Source organism: Hemitrygon akajei, chromosome 8 (genome assembly GCF_048418815.1).
Source record: "Hemitrygon akajei chromosome 8, sHemAka1.3, whole genome shotgun sequence".
Taxonomy (NCBI): domain Eukaryota; kingdom Metazoa; phylum Chordata; class Chondrichthyes; order Myliobatiformes; family Dasyatidae; genus Hemitrygon; species Hemitrygon akajei.
Genome location: NC_133131.1, coordinates 114869290 through 114889369, shown reverse-complemented (window position 1 = coordinate 114889369; position 20080 = coordinate 114869290). Strand labels below are relative to the sequence as shown.

General features: G+C 39.3%; 1 protein-coding gene across 1 annotated transcript in view; it reads left to right on the top strand.

Annotated features, from left to right (window-relative positions):
• The first annotated feature begins 881 nt into the window (after nucleotides 1-881).
• dazl (deleted in azoospermia-like) overlaps nucleotides 882-20080 on the top strand; it is a 67577-nt gene continuing 48378 nt past the window's right edge. The window contains exons 1-3 of the mRNA XM_073052948.1: nucleotides 882-925; nucleotides 13283-13423; nucleotides 16606-16697. Of these exons, the coding sequence (XP_072909049.1) occupies nucleotides 914-925; nucleotides 13283-13423; nucleotides 16606-16697 (245 nt within the window). The 5' untranslated portion in view covers nucleotides 882-913. The remainder of the gene's footprint in view (nucleotides 926-13282; nucleotides 13424-16605; nucleotides 16698-20080) is intronic.

Below are 20080 nucleotides of genomic sequence, written 5' to 3'. Positions count from 1 at the left end.
TATCTATAGCCTCCAAGTACTGTCGGGAAAATGTGTCAACAGGCGTTTACATCAAAACTCACCCTAACCTTGCCATCAATGATCAGGACTTTCATGGGGTCAAAAATCATCCCTTCAAACTTCTGATTAAGGTATGAAAAACATATAGTTCCCTTACAGAGTGCATCACACTTGGAGAAGAAATTAAAATACATAAACATGGTGAGGATTTACTGCAGTCTCCAAAGCTCAAACTATTCAATGATCAACTCCCCAGCAGATACTAGCAGAAACTTTAAACCGAAACTATCCAGCTATAAACATCTGTGGGGAGTCAAGAGTGGAACTGGACTGCTTAAATTAAACTGAGTTATTAACATGGGTGCAACCGTCAGATTTCTGCTCTTAGCATAATTCCATGCTTTAATGAGGTTAAAGTGAGGTTATATTAGGCTACGGGGAAAATGATCGTGAGATTTAACCATTAACTTGAGGTAAACCATTGTTGCCACCATTTGAACGCGCTCTCCGTGTTTGAACCACGGGCGTTAAAAGGTTCTTCGTGTTTCAAGATGGCGTCAAGTAGCTGCGCGCGACAGGCCAACAGTTAAGGCGAGCGTGCCGAGTACGTACCACCGCGCGCCTCCTGGAGGGGGTGCAATGAAAGTACACAAACTTCTACACTGGTGACTTCGGTTTGATATTTTGATGGATCGGATTTCAACGTACTTGTTATATTTTTAGTCTCGTGATCATTTACCAAAAAAAGAGTGAATATTTATTGTATTCGGATGAATTGGTCAATGGCCCTCAGCGACTCCCCTCCCGCTTTCTAAAAGGATGGTTGGAGCTGGGTATAAATAGCGGGCGCGGCGGCGGCGGCGCGTGTCGTCTCCGCTCGGTGGCTGTGGGGAGGGAGTTGATATCGCGCGAAATGGCTGAAATGGTAAAGGCACCAAGGCAACGAAAACTAATTACCATTATTCTCCGTGTTCTGGCTTTAAGGGGGCGATTTCAATTAACTTTCGACAACGTGAATATAGAAACTCGCACCACGTGCTATGTGTCTTAACGGAATCTAGTACTTCTAACTTTACCAAAGTTTATGCAGAAGCGTCGACGATTTTTTTTTGCTCTTTGAGAACTTAGTAATTTGTTTTTGTAAATTCGCATAGTTTTCAAAACTCGTTTTCTTAATATATTTTTAATATATGAATGAAGATAATTCATCCAACGGTATTTCTAGCTGCTATTTAAGAAATCTGGTAATACGTTTAAACGATGGCCTAATGGTGTCTGAGAAGATGGGCAGGCTGGAGCAGGAACGGGAGATGACCTGAAGTTTTTGAAAGAGATTATTGTATGGATAGTGCATAGTTGTTTATCGTCTTCCAGCATTTTATGGGCATTGAAATCGAAAGTTAGCATTAAGCTTCGTTTTACTTTGATCGAAGGAAGAGAGAAAATGGAAAACATTTTGTTTTTCAGGAATTTCTCAAATGAAGTTGAGGTCATGTTGACATAGGATGAGGACTGGTTAAATGGATAGAAAAGGAACTGAATAAGTGCTTACTTTCAGTTTGAGAAGTGAATAGCTGGGTGTACTGCAATTTGAAATCAAGATCAATGCTGTTGTCAACTATAGTGATGATTTGAATGAGGTAGTACTTCTAGATTAAGAGGATTTAAGTCTTCAAGGGGTTACAGATAACTGAGTAAAAGATGACATGGAATATAGAAGGAAAGGGTCTATTCACTGGTTTAAAAAAGTACTGTCTATGTTTTTGGTATTATGATAAATGGTGTTCAGAGTAATTTGGTCTTGCAGAGGAATTGCTGGAAGTTTATGTGCTTGTGAAACAATTAGGAAGGTAAATAATGGTATTTATTACATAATATAAATGCAGGTGTGGATGTTGTGGTGAAACCATACTCAAGTGATAATGTACAGATCTGGTCTCCCTATCCAAGAAAGAATGTGTGTGATAGTGCATCAAAGCTCACCAGGTTACTGAATGAGTAGGATGTTGGTGGGGCAACTGTTCCGTGAAAAAGAATTAATCAAGCTGTCTCTGTTACCCAGAATTTTGAAGAATAAGATCTCTCCAAAATAAAACTGCTTGGTGCCTGAAGAGTAAATGGTAGTGTAGCAGGTAGACCAATGCTATTCCAGCTTGGGGTGTTAAGAGTTTGAGGTTTAATTCTGATGCCATCTGCAAGAAGTTGATGTTCTTCTTGTGAGTGTGTGGGTTTCCTCTGGCTGCTCTGGTTTTCTCCTGCTTTCTAAAGATGAATAGGTTAGTACACTAATTCAGTGGTTCCCAATCACCGGGCCGTGAACCTGTACTGGGCCGCAAAGCATGTGCTACTGGGTCGCGAGGAAACGATATGATTTGGCGAAATGAAACGATGTGGGTCAGCTGCACCTTTCCTCATTCCCTGTCACGCCCACTGTTGGAACTTGAACACACGCGAGGTCATTACCCACGCGTCATCCATATCAACACAGGAAGAAGATCAACTCCTTGAGCTTGCAAATGATGGTGGGCTAAAAAGTATATTTGACGTAACATCTCTGCCAGTATTCTGGATCAAAGTCAAGGCTGAATATCCTGAGATAGCCACAGAAGCACTGAAAACGTTGCTTCCATTTCCAACATCATATCTCTGTGAAGCGGGGTTTTCTGCAATGAATGCAAGGAAAACTAAATTGCAGAATAGACTGGACATGAGGAATCCCCTTCGAGTGTCGCAGTCTCCCATCACCCCTCAATGGGACCATCTTGTTGCAAGGAAGCAAGCCCAGTGCTCCCACTGATTCAATGATATTGGTGTGTTGCAATGATTTTATATGTTCATACAGGGAAAATGTGCGCTGTGTGTTTAATATTAAATTTGTTAGATAAACCCTTTTAGAAATGAAATTGAGTGTATTAGCCACTTATAAGTGTCTCAGTTGACTTATCACCTATATTAGGGTCGTGATTAACACCCCTCCCCCCCCCCCCCCCACTGGTTGGCAGGTCCGCAATGAAATTGTCAATATTAAACCGGTCCGTGGTGCAAAAAAAGTTGGGGACCCCTGCACTAATTGATCATTATAAATTGTCCTGTGATTAGGCTTAGTTAAATAAGTAGATTTCTGCACAGTGCGGCTTGCTGGACTGGTAGGGCCTGTTCCATATTGTACTTCTAAATAAGAATAAAATATTTCCTGTCTCAGATACCTAGGACTGGTGTCACATTCCTAAAATACAGGTGTCCCCCATTTTTCGAACGTTCGCTTTATGACAACTCGCTGTTACGAAAGACCTACATTAGTACCCGTTTTAACCAACCAAAGAGGATTTTCGCTTTTACGAGAAAAAAAAACTCTATACATGTGTTTACCCCGAGAAAGACTACAATGACTGTGAAGCTTTGTGCGGGCAATTGTTTGCGTATGCATGTACATGCGTACACGTGCGTACGTATGCATGTACGTGCCGATTTTTTTTTTCTCCAAATCTATTTTTGCTCGCTGTCTTCCCGATTTTGATAAGTGAAACTACACCATACCTACAATATTTCTACTTTATATAGTGTGTATATTTATCATATCATTCCTGTTTTTACTATATGTTAGTGTTATTTTAGATTTTATGTGTTGTTTGGTATGATTTGGTAGGTTATTTGGGTCTGCGAATGGTCAAAAAATTTTCCCGTATAAATTAATGGTAATTGCTTCTTCACTTTACGACATTTCAGTTTACAAACGGTTGCATAGGAACACTCTACTTTCAGATGGCGGGGGAAAACTGTATTGGTTTGGCAATTAAGGACTGAAATCCAAAGAGATTACTCAAATGGAAATGAATCCTTAAAAATATCTACCCAAGAACTCTGCCATTGAGTATGTTTAAATTGAGTTCATGGGTTTTTGGATTTTAAAAGAATCAAAACGTAGAAAAATGGTGCAGGGGTAAAGTGTTTTTAATACTGTGAATTATCCAATGTGGTATACTTAAGATGTTGCATTCCAAAGTAGAATATCTTTGAATATTAGTAAGGCACTAACTCCTCGTCATCATTAGGTCACATCTGGAATTTCCAGTTAGGGAACGATTTCCCTCTGCGCCGCTCTGACATATTGGGAAATCATGTACGTGGCAGGTTACAGCAGTGGTTTGCCTTTGCCTTCTGCCAGGTGAGTTTAAAGAGGTCACCACCTCTTGCAGTGGATGACCAGGATGTCTAAGTGCCTTGTGCTCTTAGCACTCCACCAACGCCTGAATTTTTGACCGTTGGACCATTAATCAGCCTCTTCTGCTCAATCTGGCATGGCCAGACTTCACACGCTGAGATAGGCAGATCCCCTACTTCACCAAGGGTCAAAGACCTAGTGGCTTCCCTTACCTGGTTTGGCTCGACTGCCGAGGTGGTTTACTAGGGTGGGGCCGCTGCGTTTGTTACAACTACTTGGAGCCATAGGTGAGAGCTGAGCGCCAGGTGGGGACCAAAGATGGACAAGTTGCCCTGAAAAGGGTATGGCAGGCCCCCCCCCCCACCAGAGGTGCTACCCCTCCCTAGACACCCCATATACCGCAAGGCACTAACTAGATGGTTCAAAAGGTTCAAATGGCAGAGTAAATAGGTAAATTTAGTTGGGCTTCACAATGGTTGTCAATATAGGTGTGAGGGTAGAATGTCTGAGAAATATTCTTCTAAAGATCAATTTTATAAAAGGAAAGGCCATTGGTCTTGCATTTTAAAGATCAAGTTGAGAAACCTTTGGTTTGTTTTGGAGAAAAGCAGTTGAGAAAGGCTAGGGGAGGTAATGAAGTGGTTTGCAATGGCAGCAGATCAGTTTGTCGGAGGTGATGGCAGGAGTCCTTTGGTTGAAGAGGAAAAATCAAGTTTTGATTTTTGAGCACACTGGAGGCCCCCATGTCAGTGTACTCCTAGAGATCCTGGAATTTTATAGTTAATTATGGCAATTTTCCCTATGCTGCCTGCAGTGGGTTTCTTGAAAGGGCTACACACACTAAAGACAAGAGGAACTCAGCAGGCCAGGCAGAATCTATGGAAAAAAGCACAGTCGATGTTTTGTGCTGAAACATCAACATTTGCTTTTTTCCATAGATGGTGCTTGGCCTGCTGAATTCCTCCAGCATTTTGTGTGAGTTGCTAGATTTTCACCATCTTCAGATTTTTCTCTTGTTTATTTCTTGAAAGGGTTCTTTAGTTAGGAAATCTTGTTGCTTATGTTCCTGTAATATTTTTTCATTTGTTACCTAGTGATAAATGTACTTCATTCACTTGAGTCTTTGTCCTTGAATCTGTCACTTCTGACTACAGCATGTACTTCTATCAAATTCTTCCTGCACTCTCTCCCCCAAGCCAAACTAAACTCTACAGATGTATTCTGTCCTTGTAATTGACATGTTTTGTGTTGTTGGACTAGAATATCCTTGTGAGCCTCCCCCTCGCCCTCTGGTCCAATCTCATCTTTTTTTTGTAGTGTGGAGACATTAAACCACAGGAATACTGAGAGCAGTTAATGTTTTATAAAGCTTCATATCATAACCTTGCTTTGCATGCTCTTGATTCAGTTAGTCATCCAAATTAATCACCTTACAATTTACAATTGCTCTGCCCATCTTAGTAACTAATCCATACTGTATTGTCCTGTAGCCTAAGAATTTCCACCCCACTGTTAACACAACATGTATAATGTATCGTGTTCTATTAGCAAATTGATAATGAAAAGTACACTGGCGGTATAGGTCAGGGATCAAATAACTTAAATTATGTCTTTGATTTCATATGTAAAGCTGTTGGGAGTGTCAGTTATCTGTAATACTCTTGAAATAGTTATGGCATAATGTCCCTTAAAACATTTTTTGTGATGCACTTTTAATGTGATTTTTTAAAAAATTCTAAAACACCAGAACACAAGCTGAAGATGAAATGAGGACAGTTTAGTGGGGATGTCAGAGGTAGGATTTTTACATAGAGAGTGGTGAGTGCCTGAAGCCCACTGCTGGGAGTGGTGGTAGAGCTGATAGAATAAGGACACTTTAGAGACTCTTGGACACATTGATGTAAGAAAAATGAAGGGTTACGAGCTGTGTAGGAGTATAGGGTTAACACACACAAAATGCTGGAGGAACTCAGCATTTATTTCTTCCTCCCCTCCTTCCTATCTTCTTACCCTGATTTGCCATTTTTTTCCCTCTCCATTTCTGAAGAGTCTTGGCCCAAAACATCAACTGTACTTTTTCCATAGATGCTGCCTGGCCTGCTGAGTTCCTCCAGCATTTTGTGTGCTTTGCTTGGATTTCCAGCATCTGAAGATTTTCTTTTGTTTGGAGTATAGGGTTCGATTAATTGTGGAGTAGTTTTATATAAGATGGCACAACATTGTTCTGACTTTTAAACTCTGTACTGTTCTCTTCTGTTCTATGAAAATAGAAAGGTTACAATGACTTAGGGTTACCCATGCCCCTCTATTTTTCTAAGCTCCATGGACCTATTCAGGAGTCTCTTAAAAGACCCTAATGTATCTGCCTCCACCACTGTCACCAGCAGCCCATTCCACTCACTCACTACTCTGCATTAAAAAAAAAACAACTAACGGTACTTGCCTCTGACATCTCTGTGCCTACTTCAAACCACCTTAAAACTGTGTTAGTCATTTCAACCCTGGGAAAAAACATGATTAATGCCTCTCATCATCTTGTACACCTCGATCGCATCACCTCTCATCCTCCGTTGCTCCAAGGAGAAAAGGCCGAGTTCACTCAGCCTCTCCTCATAAGGCATGCTCCCCAATCCAGGCAACATCCTTGTAAATCTCCTCTGCACCTGTTCTATGGCTTCCACATCCTTCCTGTAGTGAGGCAACCAGAACTGAGCACAGTACTCCCAAGTGGGGTCTGTCCAGGGTCCTATGTAGCTGTAACATTACTTCTCTGCTCTTGAACTCGATCCCATGGTTATATAGTTAAATATAGTCGCTAGAGGCTCAGCAATCTCCTCCCTCGCCTCCCACAGTAGCCTGGTGTACATTTCGTCTGGTCCTGGAGACCTATCCAACTCGATGCTTTCCAAAAGCTCCAGCACATCCTCTTAATGTCTACATGCTCAAGCTTTTCAATCTGCTGTAAGTCATCCTTACAATCACTTCAGACTGGCATGTTACATGCATCCTTTTTGATTCTGCAGACAGTGTGGATTGGAAATGCCTTCAGTCTTGTATCAAATTGGAATTTAGTTTCACAACCAATCTTGCTGACAGAAGTAGTAGAGGAATGGACAGAGTTGTCAGTTGGAATGGAGGAGTTTAATAGTGATTCAACTGAACTTCCCTTCTTACAGTTGATTGCCAATATCAGTGGGTCTTTAACAAGGGGAGGAGTTTTTTATTTATCGATACAGCACAGTAACAAGTCTGTGTCTCCTTTTAGCTGAAGGAGCCTGTGCTGTCTAATTACATAATGAACCTACTAACTATATGTCTTTGGAATGTAGCCGGAAGCTAGAGTACCCGGAGGGAATCCACATAGTTACAGGGAGAACATACAAACAACTTACAGTCAGTAGTGGGAATTGAACCCAGGTAGCTAGTGCTATAATAGCATTACGGTAATCTGTAGGCTACTGAGTTGCTGCAATTTGTGATAAAATTATTAGCAACATACACAAAATGCCTATGAAACTCAGCAAGTCAGACAGCACCTATGGACATTAATAAATAGTTGACATTTTGAGCTGAGACTGTTCATCAGGACTGGAAAGGAAGGGGAAAGAAGCCAGAATGAGAAGGTAGGGTAGTGGGAGGAGGACGAGCTAGAATGTGATGGGTAAAGCCAAATGGTTGGGGGGAATGAAGTAAGAAGCTGGGAGGTGATGTGGAAAAGACCAAAGAGCTGGAGAAGAAGAAATCTGATAGAGAAGAGTGGATCATGTGAGAAAGGGGTGGAGGAAGGTCATCAGGGGAAGGTGATATAGGTGAGGAGAAGAGGTAAGTGACCAGAGTGGAGGACAGAAGAGTGAAAGGGAAGGGGAAAATCTGAAGTGGGAGAAATTACTGATAATGTCAGTTTGGAGGTTACCCAGACTGACTTGGGTGGCTCTCAAACCTGGGAGCATCCTCATTGTGGCTGAAAGGGAAGAGTGACACCTTTCTCCCAAGATCCACTTTCCTATCAGATTACTCCTTCCTCTAGCCCATTACCTTTTCCACCTATCACCTTCAAGCTTCTTACTTCATCTCCCCTCCCCCACCCAGCTGGCTTCATCTATTACCTAGCTTGTCCTTGTCCCACCTTATTCTGCTTCTTTCCCCTTTTCAGTGCAGATGAAGAGTCTCGGTCTGAAACACCAACTGTTTATTCATTTCCATAGATGCTGCCTGACTTGCTGAGTTCCGCCAGCATTTTGTGTATATTACTCTGGATCTCCAGCATCTGCAGGATCTCTGTGGTTTTGATAATATTATTAGGTTCCTCTGTAGAGAATTCTAGGTTTTAAACAAATGATAAGGAATGAAAAATGCTTCCATAATGCAACTGAGAGACTTGAGAGTGATATTGTTCTAGTTTGTTTTCCTGAGATTAATTGCTGTGAATTTGAGTAAGGTTCATCAACATGATTCAGTGAATCCCTAAATGGTATTCACTGCAGCCTGAAAGGAGAATTGGGGAATATTATAGATTTGTGGATTGGGTACCAATCAACTACTTTATCTAGATTTATGGGGTTTATTTTACAAGTGTTAGTGATGCACTAAAGTCATTAGGTGGTAGAATATTTGAGTAATGTAATGTTATTTGTGACAATTATCCAACTTCTGACCTTCATGAATAGTGGTGACCCCAGCATGTTGAGTGTGGAGTTGTATGATGGTAATTTAATTGAACATCAGTAAGGAAGTGGTCCATCAATAGGGTCTTGCTCCACCTCTTCTCTTCACCTGTCTATACTGGTTATTTCCTCCTCTCCAGGCCATGTGAGGAGTCTTGATACAAATAGTGACTGTTTATTTCCTTCCATTGATGCCTCCTGACTTGCTAAGTTCTTCTACTGCTTTTTCTGTGTTGCTCTAGATTCATCAAAATGTTGCCTGGATTGAACTTCAGTGTGAGAAAGTGATTTGGCTGAGTTTGTTTTTACTGCAAGGAAGGCTGATGGTGAATCTGGTAGAACTATATAAAATTACAAGGTGCATAGATAATGTAAAAATTTTCCCCTCAGATGTCAGACTAAAGGATGGGAGACTTGGAGGGGATCTGAGGAAGTTTTCTTTTCACTCATAGGGTGGTTGAAATCTGGGATACACTCGGATTGAGGAGGCAGATACACTTGTATTTAATTGGTAGTCTTGGGGAGTATTTCAGATTTCAGATTCAGTTTATTGTCATTTAGAAACCACAAATGCAATGCAGTTTAAAAAATGAGACAACGTTCCTCCAGAATGATATCACAAAAGCACATGACAAAACAGACTACACCAGAAAATCCACATAACATTTGGCAATCCCCAATCTAGAGTCCGGAGAGACTGCTGCGTATTAATATCTCACTGCCATCTGAAATGTTTTGAATCTTAAATTATTTGAAGCATTGTAGCATATAATGCCATGGGCTTTGAATTGAGAAAAGGAATTATTGTTGGTAAATGTTTGATTTGCAGCCCAGGCATTGATGGGCCAAAGGGCCTGTTTCCATTCTTTTTGACTGAATCCATAAATATTAAAATTATGAAGCAAAGTGAACACTTAAGAATATGTAAGCTCAGGTTTATTTCTGTCAAATCCTAAGTCCTGTTTTAAAAGGTAAGTGAGATGTGCAGCTTTAAAGAAGTACACAGGTACAGAGCAAAGAAGTTGTATTAAACTTGTCTAAAACATTAGACCCCAGATGTTGTATAGAGGAATTATATGCAGATTTAAAAGGGCTAAAACCCAACTGACTTACTGGCAGCTTGACAAGTTGTGCTGTGAGAATAATGTATGAACAAAGAAGTGTTTGTTGCATGAAAATCGCACCATACCCTTATCAGTACATATGTGATAGCGAATGTTTTTAACAGCAGGTCAGACCATACTTGGGGATTACTTGGGTTGCAGATTTTCCCAGGCTCTGTGAGTGGGGACTCTGTAGTTCAACTGAGCAATGCAAGCTTGCTAATAAACAGTATGTAATTTTAAGTAAACTGACAATTATTCTCTGGGTTTGAACCTGAAGGCCTCTGGTAGAGAGGTAGATCGACAGTTTTGCAATCTATATTGTTTTCTCCACCTCTGTGGCTTGCAAGGTGCTGAGAAGATACTAGACTTGAAGATTTTGTAGAGCAACAGATTGAGGTTATCATTGCTAGGCACTGTTTACTTTTCTAGGTGACACAATTATAAAAACATGATTTGAATAAGGAATTTTAATCTTATTGAAGTTGCTACCACATTTAATAGGATACATTATTAATGTTAGTATTGAGGGCATTGATATTGAAGTGTACGTTGAGCAAATAATATTGAATTGGACTATATATAAGCTTTACTCTGCAGACTTGTAACTGCTGCACCCAGGTAGTAACGGCAACAATGAGAGAAGTAATTCATTCGTTTTGAATTGGTTTGGGATGTTCTGAGGTTGATTATTTGTATTTCATAATCTTTTTGAATAAAGGAAACTTGTAATGCTAACTGTACCAAATGTGTTTTGCTAAGTTTTGATTTTAATTGTAGCTTGTGTTTCTCTGGATGAACTTTTAGAAACAATAAACTGTATCTGATTCAACAATTGCTTTTTAATAATAATTCAATTACTTTTGTAGACTTGCCCTTCTTACATCTTCAGTATGAAGATGATTGTAGAGTTCTAGTTTTACTTTTAACAAACTGCAACCATAAATAAATTTTTGCAGTATGGCTAGCTAATCATTTGTCAATATTTTCATAATATCTTGCCATATTTAACTGAATTTGTTCTATGTAGCTTAAAAATTGATGAAATTTTTAAGTATTTGCAGCCAGTAATGAGTTTTAAATACTAATGTACATCAATGTCACTGTGCAGAGCATTGCATAGTTGCGTAAGAGCAGCCACATCCCTCAATTTGAAGGCACTTATTGTTCAGGCTCTCAGGTGGGACTGCATCATTCTAATTATTGTTGAATTGCTAGTATCAATTGGGGGGAGAAGAGTTACTAGACTGGTGTCCATTTCCACTATTTATCCAACTTTCATGACACCGTGGCTTTTTAGCTAATATTTAAGTGTAAAGGTTAAACTTTTATTAATGCTCTGGTTTACTTTGGTACTCCCTTCAGGATCTTTTTACCCTTACTGTTCCTTAACTCTACCCACAAGGATTTTACTTCTTCCAATCCTATGTCACTTCCAAGAATTTGATTTCATTTTTTAGCAACAGCTGTGGCACCCTATCTGTCCACCCATTTGCCCTTTCAATACAATGTGTATCCTTGGATGTGAAGCTCCCACCTATTTATTTACTTTCAGCTACAATTTGATGCCCACACCATACTTACCAATCTTAAACTGCGTCACAAGATCTTCTATCTTATTCAGTATACTGTGTGCATTCAGTTATAACATGTTCAAGTGAATTCATCACTTTTTTGATTTTTGCCCCCGTGACACTTTATTTCATCCCACTGACTGCAATTTTGCCCTGTTATCTGCCTATCTTTCCTCACAGTCTCACTACACACTGCATCTGGTTGTAAACCAATTGCCCCATCTTTGGCCCTATTATTTCACATCCCTTTTAAACCCTCCCCAACTGCTCTAGCAAATGCCTGCAAAGATATTGGTCCATATCGGGTTCAGGTATAATCCATCATTTTTGTACAGGTCATACCTTCCCCAAAAGAGATCTCAATTATCCAGAAATTTGAAACCTTGCCCCCACGCCAGTTTTTATGCCACACATTCATCTACCAAATCATCTTATTCTTGCCTTTGCAGACATGTGCACAGGCCACAATCCAGAGATTACTAACCAGGGGTCCTGTATTTGTTTCCTGCCTAACTTGATATATTCTGTTTTTAGGACCTCATCCCTTTTCCTACCTATGTTTTTGATCCCAATATATACTATGACTTAAGGTAGTTCACTCTTCCCTCTTTAGAATGCTGTATATGTACTCAGTTTCATTTTGATTTTGAGGAATTTGGCTTTGGGCTGCGTATAGTATTATATCCAGCTGAGTGGAGGTTCGAGAGAGTTCCTTGGTTAATCAAGCTTCGTATTCACAAAGCAAATTACAATGTATGATTTTTATGCACCTAAATTGTTTATAACATCACCCATTTTCTGGCAAAATACTTAGGATTTTTTAAACATTTGATAATTTTGTGACATATAATGTAAGTTGTGAGTGTGCCTGGCTCCACCTTCAACTCATAGGTGGTTGCCAATAAATATTCTTGAAAATTCTCTGACTAGTTCACTAGGGTAAATGGGCATTTTCTTGTATGATGCATTTCATGTCTTTATATTGAGCATTTTGGTCACTTGGGTGATGATGAAAAAGAGGTGGACAAGTGACATGATCATTATATAAAATTAAGGTATAGGTAGATAGCTAGAGTTCTGCATGTTAGAGGTGTCTAAAACTAGAGAACATAAGTTTAAGCTGAGGGGAAGGAAGCTTAAAGGGAATCCAAGGGATAATTTCAGAGTAGTTGGTATCTGGAATGAGCTGCGAGAGGTGGTGATGGAGGCAGGAACAGTACAACATTTGAGGCATCCAGGCAGATCTTTGAATAAGCCGAACATAGAGGGATTTTGAATAAAGTGAGATTAGTAAAGATGGCATGATGGTTGCGTAACATAGTGGACTGTTGATCAATTTCTGTCATGTGCAACTCTGACTCACCTATCCCAAAATGGGTACAAAAATTTGAGTTTAGTATTTGAAAAAAGTTGATTTTGGCTTAGACTTAACTGTGTGCTATTGCTTTTTTAAAATTTAATCACAATCCCTCATACCCAAACCTACACCTCAATCAGCTGTAAGATTGAAAATAACACTGAGTGTCCTTGGCAAATACATAGGTAAAATAATATAGCTGGGGCTCAGAGATCCTGAGGAGAACTACGAGTTGCAACCTGTCAACCTGAGAAAAATCTACCTGTTGAGAAACTCTTTGGTCTAACAACTAATTCTCAGCACACATTGGTATACTGCCTTCAATTCCATGTGCTCTGTAACTTTGACCAATGTATTTAGAACTTAAAATAACAAGTTGAATTGTTTTCATGTTATTCCTGAACACTTTCTTTTGTTTGCAGTCTGGAAGAATCATTGAATCACAAGATGTCAATCAGGAATTGGACAGCCAGTCTTCAGCATCTGCTGTGAATCGAAGATATGTTTTGCCAAATGGAAAAATCATGCCAAACACTATTTTTGTTGGTGGAATTGATTTTGAGGTACGTCTTTACTTCACTAGATTGTGACATTCTTTCATCCCCTCAGTTTTAGCACCTCTGTAGCTAAGAGAGCAACAGGACTAAAATCTATACCTTCCTTTCACAACTTTTCACTGCTGGAAGAATTTGGTGTAAATATACCAAGCAAAACAACAATTCTTCTATTTGGAATCACTGAGCTTTCCATTGTTTCATGGTTCTGAGGAAAAGAAGCAAAGTAGAATGCGGACATTCAACAGTAGAGGTAAGGAGGGGGGAAGTCTCTGAGAAGCTTTTCAACCAAGGCAAGTTCCATTGAGAGAGTGAATTTGTATCTAGCTAAGGAAATAAAGGATAGTACAAATTTGAAGAAAAGACATTCTGTAGGTTAGTAATATGCAAAAGAAAAGTTAAAATTGGCAACTTCTGAATTACATAAAGGTATGGAAATGAGAAAGCTCTTGGATGCGAAGGTTGCAGTGCTGTAAACCTGGTGTGAATTCCCAGTTCAATCTGTTCCTGGCACTGCTTTAAATGCTTTAAAACAATCTCAGCTGTATAGCTCTGTGTGGAGTGGGCCTCTGAGGAAATGGATGACTACCTGAGATGGTTGTCGTGGAGCAGGTTGGAATGAGCATTGCAGTCAGTGGCACTGAGATCTGTTGCTCAGGACTGCAGGCCAGAATGGTGAATATGGGCCACTAGCAGTTGCTGTTTCTCATGTTGATACTTTTTGCCATGTGGTCTCATGTAACCTTCCTGTTTGGTGTGATGGAAGTTGCTGTCTACCCATTCATGGCCACGAAACTCAACTTTGCCTGGAGACCTATCTATTGTAACAAGCACCCAGTATTAAAGTTGACGATTAAATGAAGTAAAGGGCACCTGGAGGAATTGTGAAAGTTCCTGAAGATTGCAGGCTTTAAGGTTAACCAGGATTATTATGTATAAAGTGTGAGGACAGATCTCCTGGTAGGCACCCAAATGTATAGTTTCTTCAAGAAAAAGTCATGTGGGTGGGGTGTGGCAAGGCTAGAAAAAGAAATCCTAAAGGAAACCTGAATATGAACATAGACCATGAGCTTTGTTTCCCCAACACCACTATTATACCCTTTACAAAGAAAAAGACTAAAAGATATTTAGGTGAAAATTTGTAGGAATTGAGAGAAAATAAAGCTGCTTAGCCTATAATTGCTCTGCGTTTGATGTGATTACGGCTGATGTGTTTGTAATCTGAACTCCAAATTCTTGTCTACCACTGGTAACTATTCACCCCTTTACTTGGCTATCTGCTTCTACCTTAAAATATTTTAATATTCTGCTTCAATCAAATCTTGGAGAAGATTTCACCAATCTTAAATTAGTGATCTCTTTTATGCAGTGCCACTGATTCTAGCTTATTCAATAAGAGGGAGCATTCTCCACAAGCACCTGTCAAGACCCCTCAGGATCTTGTTTTTGATTTCAAGTTGTTTCACTTTCTAAACTGCTGACTTCAATTATAAACTGCTGGTTTCAAGTCTTAATTACAGCCTGTCCTCAAAGACAATCTGCTCCTTTCAGACCTAGTGGTAGGTACTTTTTTAAATAAATAAATAAATAAATCAAAATTGGGGATCATATAATGTTGCACATTGAATAATTTTGCAGTTGAGTTTTTAAATGTTACAGATAATTAAGTCTCAAACTGACTTCTCAAGGCTGTGGTCATAGTCATACAGCATAGAAATGTACTCTTTGACCTAGTTGGTTCACGTTGACTAAGATTTCCATTTAAGCTAGTCCATTTTTCTAGCATTTGGCCTATATCCCTCAAATCTTTTCATATTTATGTTTCTGCTTGAGTGCTTTTTTAAATGTTAGTACAGCACAGGAATGGGCCCCTTGACACATGATGTTGTGCTGAACTGATTAAATTATTAATTAAATTGTTCACTGTACTAAATCCTATTGCCTATATAATGCCTATGTCCTTCCATTCTCTGAATATTCATGGATCTACCTAAGAGCCTCCTTAACCCTTACATACTGTTTGGGTCAAATTTGACCGGTTTTGACATTTGACAGCAGTAAAACCACCCTAAATGCCATTTTTTAAGCCAAAATTTGATGACTTTTCCTAAAGTGACCCAAAATTTGCATAAATTAAAAAAAATCGGCTTAAGAGTGGCATTGAGGGTGTTTTTACTGCTGTCAAATGTCAAAACAGGTCAGATTTGACACGAACAGTATGTAAGAGTTAAATACATCCATCAAAGAGTGTTGGCGCGTGGCCAAGTGGTTAATGTTTTGGGCTGATAATCTGAAGGTCATTAGTTTGAGCCTCAGCTGAGGCAGCATGTGTGTCCTTGAGCAAGGCACTTAACCACACACTGCTCCTGCATATTTATAGCACAGTGGCAGCAGTCAGTGCATTATGGACAAGACAAGACTACCACCTCTGGCAGTGTATTCCAAGCACCCACCATTCTGTGTGCCCCTCAGAACTCCTTTACACTTAACCAAAAGTGAGGAGGAAATTGTACATAGAGATAGGATGAGAAAATAATGCTAGGAGAAATCAGAAGGATGGTTGCTTTTTGTACTGTTATGTCAAGCAAATCCATTAGCTGTAGAAAGCTATTCTCAAGCCAGAAATAATGAGATGGGGAAAATATACAACAGCTTCCATTTTGGGTTTCACTTAGTAATATTTTGATATTTGCAAGTAACACTGCAGAAAGTCATCTGTTCCATGTTGAAGTAAAACTTTACAATTTTCTGAATATGACTTAATTTTGAGCTTAATGTTGCACCTTTGAGTGTTTCCAATTTTTTTTTTTTTTTAAGTGTTCTGTGTTCTCAGTTCCGTTGCTACAGATACTTGTTGGCTTCTGTGCAATAATTCAGGGTTGATGTTCATAATTCTCACTCTTTCCTCATTGACTACTGTTGTGGTCACCTAGGCTTGTTCTTTACTAACCAGCCTTCAGCATGATACTTCATTATCTTGTCACTAGGCCCATCTGAAGATTGTCTTTGAGTCAGTTGTGAGTTGTACATTTGTTCAATTGTCTACATAGAATTGGTCAGTCTTGAGGTTTCAGTAGTTTTCTGGAGCTGTGAAGACCGAAAGGATATGTAAAGATAACCTAATTTTAGTAATACATAAACATTTAAATCCCTATTAAACAAATGTACTGATTTTTTATTTTCCATGATAGATGGGTGAGGATGAAATGCGGAACTTCTTTACAAAGTATGGTGCTGTGAAACAAGTTAAAATAATCAGTGATGGAGGTGGTGTTTCAAGAGGGTAAGAAATTCTTTATTTGAAGTTAATTATTGCACTATGGTCTTGGTAAATATGAAGGATTGGGAAGAAGTGTCGATTGACTAAATTCCAGCATTTGGCATAATTTATTAAAAGCAGATCTATTCATAACCCTTTATATAGTGGCAAAACACTTGGAAAATCAAAATACCCAAGCAGAGTTGACTGGTTGGAAAACTAGTGTTTGACAAATTTGAGCTATAATGAATGGATGAAGGGGAAAATAAGTGGATGTAATGTATTTGAATTTTCTACAAAAGCATTTAACAGTGTAGTAATGTTAGCGCTCTAGTGTCAGGAGAAATGTTTGTGTAGAGAAATGGCTAACACTGCAGTGGGGATAAATGAATTTTGTGTGAATGGTAATATATAGAATGACTGTGCAATCTACAAATTGTATTGCTTTCCCACAAATAATTTCTTCCTAACTAGTATGTCAAATTAAACTTTCTGTGACTCTTGTATTCTGGAGTACATTGCTTGCTCTGTATTTTACTCTGGTAATCATGTCAATCTTCATTAGATTTGGGCTGCTAAGTATTATGAATTGCTTTAAAAGTAAATCATTTTTGGGAACAGTATAGCACAGATCTAATTTTGTGCAATTATTTCATCAGTTAAAATGAATAAATGGAATTCTAGGTTCAAAGAAGGTAAGCAATGTTGTATATAAATGCCTTTTTTTTTTACTCTGAAAGAATTGATATTATGACTAGGTGGCAGTGAATTTGTAGGGAGCTGGGGAGTGTATTGTGAACATTGGAATGCTGATGTTCCTTTTGCATTCAGCCAGTCATCAGGATAATAATCCTGAAATCCAAGCTCTGTGTGGCAGATTTAAAAGAATTAAGAAGCAACAAAGTTGTGTCTGAATGTATTTGTTTAATAATTGGTTTTGATTCAGTCGCTAGGTATACATGGTGAGGTAGTAAATTGGATTAGACATGGGCTCAATGGGAGAAGTCTGGTAGTGGAGGATTGCTTCTCTGAGTGGAGACCTGTGAGATATGGTGTGCCACAGGGATCAGTGCTGGGTCCATTGCTATTTGTCATCTGTATCAATGATCTGGATGATAATGTGGTAAATTGGATCAGCAAATTTGCTGATGATACTAAGATTGGAGGTGTAGTGGACAGTGAGGAAGGTTTTCAAAGCTTGCAGAGGGACTTGGACCAGCTGGAAAAATGGGCTGAAAAATGGCAGATGGAGTTTAATACAGACAAGTGTGAGGTATTGCACTTTGGAAGGAAAAATCAAGGTAGAACATATAAGGTAAATGGTAGGGCACTGAGGAGTGCAGTAGAGCAGAGGGATCTGGGAATACAGATACAAAATTCCCTAGAAGTGGTGTGACAGGTACATAGGGTCGTAAAGAGAGCTTTTGGCACATTGGCCTTTATAAATCAAAGTACTGAGTATAAGAGTTGGAATTGTATGGTGAGGTTGTATAAGGCATTGATGAGGAGTATTGTGTACAGTTTTGGTCACCGAATTACAGGAAGGATATTAATAAGGTTGAAAGAGTGCAGAGAAGGTTTACAAGGATGTTGCTGGGACTTGAGAAACTGAGTTACAGAGAAAGATTGAATAGGTTAGGACTTAATTCCCTGGAGCATAGAAGAATGAGGGGAGACTTGATAGAGGTATATAAAATTATGATGGGTATAGATAGAGTGAATGCAAGCAGGCTTTTTCCACTGAGGTTAGGGGAGAAAAAAAACCTGAGGATGTGGGTTAAGGGTGAAGGGGGAAAAGTTTAAAGGGAACATTGGGGGGGGCTTTTTCACACAGTGGTGGGAGTGTGGAATGAGCTGCCAGATGAAGTGGTAAATGCGGGCTCACTTTTAACATTTAAGAAAAACTTGGACAGCTGCATGGATGAGAGATGTATGGAGGGATATGGTCCAAGTGCGGGTCCGTGGGACTAGGCAGAAAAATGGTTCGGTACAGCCAAGAAGGGCTGAAGGGTCTGTTTCTGTGCTGTAATGTTCTGTGGTTCTATGGATTTCCTTCTGTAAAGTTAGACTGTAAAAATTAAAATGATCCTTTCTGTTAGGCAAGTTTACCTTGGATAATCCACTTGACAAACTTGGATCCAAATCTCTTGATATCGCTGCACCCAGCATTTGATTTTTAAAATAAACTGTTAAACTTTGGTTATCGTCTTTGCTATATTAAATAAAAATCAAATATAAAACAATATAACCTGTCAGAAAAAGTAAAAGTAACAAGTGTAGGGTACCTTGGTTTTCAAGAGGTATTGAGGGTATGGTTAAGAGAAAAAAGATGTATAGCAAGTATAGGCAAGTGGGAACAAATGAGGTGCTTATGGAGTACAAGAAATGCAAGATAAAACTGAAGAAAGAAATCGGGAAGGCTAAAAGAAGGCATGAAGTTGCTCTAGCGGACAAGTTGTAGGAGATTATACAGATATGTTAAGAGCAAAAGGATTGCAAGGGACAAAATTCACCCTCTGGAACACAAGAATGGCAATCCAAGTGTGGACCCAAAACAGACGTAGGAGATATTAAATGAATTCTTTGCATCTGTATGTACTTAGGCAATTAGAGTCTATAGAAGTGAGGCAAAGCAGCATCAACTTCATGGATCCTGTATAGATAACAGAGGGGGTGTTTGCTACCCTGAGGCAAATCAGGCTGGATAAATCCCCCAGGCCTATCAAGGTGTTCCTCGGACTCTATAGACAACATGCAGAAATTGCCAGGGCCCTAGCAGAGATATTTTAAAAATCCTGAGCATCAGGAGAAGTATCAGAGGATTGGAGGGATAGCCAGTGATGTTCCACTGTTTTTTTTTTTTTTAAAGGCTGTAAACAGAGACCAGGAAATCATAGGCAAGTGAGTTTGACATCAGTTGTGGGAAGGTTATTGGAAGGTATTCTAAGGGACTGGCTCTTCTAGCTCTTTTGAGGAAGTTACCGAGAAAATTGATGAAGGCAAAGCAGTGGATATTGTGTACATGGACTTTAGTAAGGCCTTTGACAAAGGTCTCGCATGGGATGCTGGTGAAGAAGGTTCAGTAAGTCAGCATTCAAGATGAGGTAGTAAATTGGATTAGATATTAGCTTTGTAGAACTAGCCAGAGAGTGATAGTAGAGTGTTGGCTCTCTCACTGGAGACTTGTGGCTAGTGGTGTGCTGTAGGAATCAGTGCTGGGTCCATGTTGTTTGTCATCTATTATCAATCATCTGGATGATAATGTAGTTAACTGAATCAGCAAATTTGCAGATGACATTAGGACAGCAAGGAAGGCTATCGTGGCTTGCAGAGGGATCTACATCAGCTGAAAAAATTGGGCTGAAAAATGGCAGATGGAATTTAATGTAGACAAGTAAGGTTTTTCA